Source organism: Triticum aestivum, chromosome 6A (assembly GCF_018294505.1).
Source record: "Triticum aestivum cultivar Chinese Spring chromosome 6A, IWGSC CS RefSeq v2.1, whole genome shotgun sequence".
Lineage (NCBI taxonomy): Eukaryota > Viridiplantae > Streptophyta > Magnoliopsida > Poales > Poaceae > Triticum > Triticum aestivum.
In genome coordinates, this window is record NC_057809.1 from 14,828,736 (window position 1) to 14,830,933 (window position 2,198).

At 53.7% G+C, this 2,198-nt stretch overlaps 1 protein-coding gene across 1 annotated transcript; it reads left to right on the forward strand.

The window, feature by feature from the left end:
• Positions 1-1,274: 1,274 nt before the first annotated feature.
• LOC123130000 (flowering-promoting factor 1-like protein 4) lies at positions 1,275-1,835 on the forward strand. Its single transcript, XM_044549949.1, has one exon. It carries the CDS (start codon positions 1,339-1,341, stop codon positions 1,660-1,662), a length of 324 nt encoding a protein of 107 aa, XP_044405884.1. The 5' UTR covers positions 1,275-1,338; the 3' UTR covers positions 1,663-1,835.
• Positions 1,836-2,198: the final 363 nt, after the last annotated feature.

A 2,198-nucleotide genomic window follows, 5' to 3' on the forward strand; every position in this document is an offset into this window, starting at 1 on the left:
AGACGAAGGTGACCAGAAGCGTAGTCTTCGATAAGACTAGCTATCCCCCTCTTATTCTGGCATTCTGCAGTTCAGTCCACTGATATGGCCCTTTACACATATACCCATGCATATGTAGTGTAGTTCCTTGCTTGCGAGTACTTTGGATGAGTACTCACGGTTGCTTTCTCCCCCTTTTTCCCCCTTTCCTTTCTTTCTGGTTGTCGCAACCAGATGCTGGAGTCCAGGAGCCAGACGCCACCGTCGACGACGACCCTACTACACTGGAGGTGCCTACTACTACGTGCAGCCCGCGGATGACGACCAGGAGTAGTTTAGGAGGATCCCAGGCAGGAGGCCTGCGCCTCTTTCGATCTGTATCCCAGTTTGTGCTAGCCTTCTTAAGACAAACTTGTTTAACTTATGTCTGTACTCAGATATTGTTGCTTCCGCTGACTCGTCTATGATCGAGCACTTGTATTCGAGCCCTCGAGGCCCCTGGCTTGTATTATGATGCTTGTATGACTTATTTATGTTTTTAGAGTTGTGTTGTGATATCTTTCCGTGAGTCCCTGATCTTGATCGTACACGTTTGCATGCATGATTAGTGTACGATTGAATCGGGGGCGTCACAGCTGGCAGCACAGAAGATCGCGGATCGGCACGTCGGCAGCTCCATGTCGTTTACGTCGCCTGCACGGTTCGCACCTGGCCACAAGGACCACTGGACCGACGCATCCAGGTCTATCGTGAACCTCACCCCAACCAGCGATGTTCATGCCATGGACTCCGACGAGAAAGAGTTGGACATGGGAGACATATGCACCTCGTCTCCCATGTCTTACTCTTTCTCGTCATCGACCTGCATCTTCACTTCCCGAGGCTCACAGCCAGAAGATGCCGGACAGGTGAAATAGTAAGGACTTGGAAGATGGACGCCGGCGAAGATTTAGACTCGGTTAACTGCCGGACACTTTTGATTAGCGATGTCGAAAATGTAATGAATGTATTCCGGTTTAAATGGAAATTCATCCGGTTTGCAAACAAATCATCTAGTTATTTGTTCAAACTACGATTGTGATGTGTCCAGACGGATGGTGCATATAGGATAGGATGACCGAGTCCGGTATCATGCATCCGCAGACGAATAATGTGTCTGTTTCCGTTTTGGGGATAGAGATGCCCTAAGCAAAGCAGTGTGTCCATCCTCCAACCGACGTCATCTCATCCCATAGCCTTCGCCTCTATATAAGCTCTGCCCCCTCTTCCCTCCCCTTTGCACCGTCGAATATCGATCACCGTTGACGATCGAAAGCTAGCCAATCAAGGCAAGCTGAAATAGCTAGGTAGCTAGCAAGCATGAGTGGCGTGTGGGTGTTTGAGGGCGGGATGGTGAGGCGGGCGGACAGCGAGGCGCCGGGCGCGGGCGGGGCGGCGCGGCCGGGCAAGGTGCTGGTTCATGTGCCGAGCGGCGAGGTGGTGAGCTCGTACGAGGTTCTGGAGCGGCGGCTGCGGGAGCTGGGGTGGGAGCGCTACCTCAACGACCCCTGCCTCCTCCAGTTCCACCAGCGCTCCACGGTGCACCTCATCTCCGTCCCGCGCGACTTCGCCCGCCTCAAGCTCGTCCACATGCACGACGTCGTCGTCAAGACCCGCAACGTCTTCCAGGTCCGCGACGCCTGAGTAGCTTGCATGCATACCTGCTTTGTGTAATCTACCACCGTACCGTACGTTTGTGTTGCATGTGTGAGATCGAATTGCGAGGGAGTATATGTAATAGCGCGTGCGTGTGGCTTGCCGGTCTGCATGTGTGTATACCTCAATAAGGCTCCGTCAACAGGGAACTCCGGCCTACTCGTTTGGGACTTTGGGTTGTTTGAACTGTTTCTTCGGTTTTGCTATTTCTGAGGTGCCTGAAATTTTGTTTTGTGTCAGTTAATTTTCTCCTTCTTCCTGCCCTCTTGGCCGGACCTCGTAGGAGAAGAACTAACCCCACCATCCATCTAGAGTGAAGCCATGGTCCCGCAACTCCATTATCTATCTTAGTGGTGGGGGTGGAGGAATTGCATGGGATCGTTGAAGGTTTTCATCTGTGGTGCCGGGATTACAGGGATGCCGGGGCGGTGACCAGCAATCGCAGTGGGGGGAGGTTGTGGGGAGGGTGGGGCGGCGTGGCGGTGCGCGTTAGCGCCCACCGGCCGCGGGGGTGGATGCTGGCG

What these genes read in the sequence shown, in the direction of transcription:
- LOC123130000 (XM_044549949.1), top strand. Translation starts at nt 1,339, where the DNA reads ATGAGTGGCGTGTGGGTGTTTGAGGGCGGGATGGTGAGGCGGGCGGAC.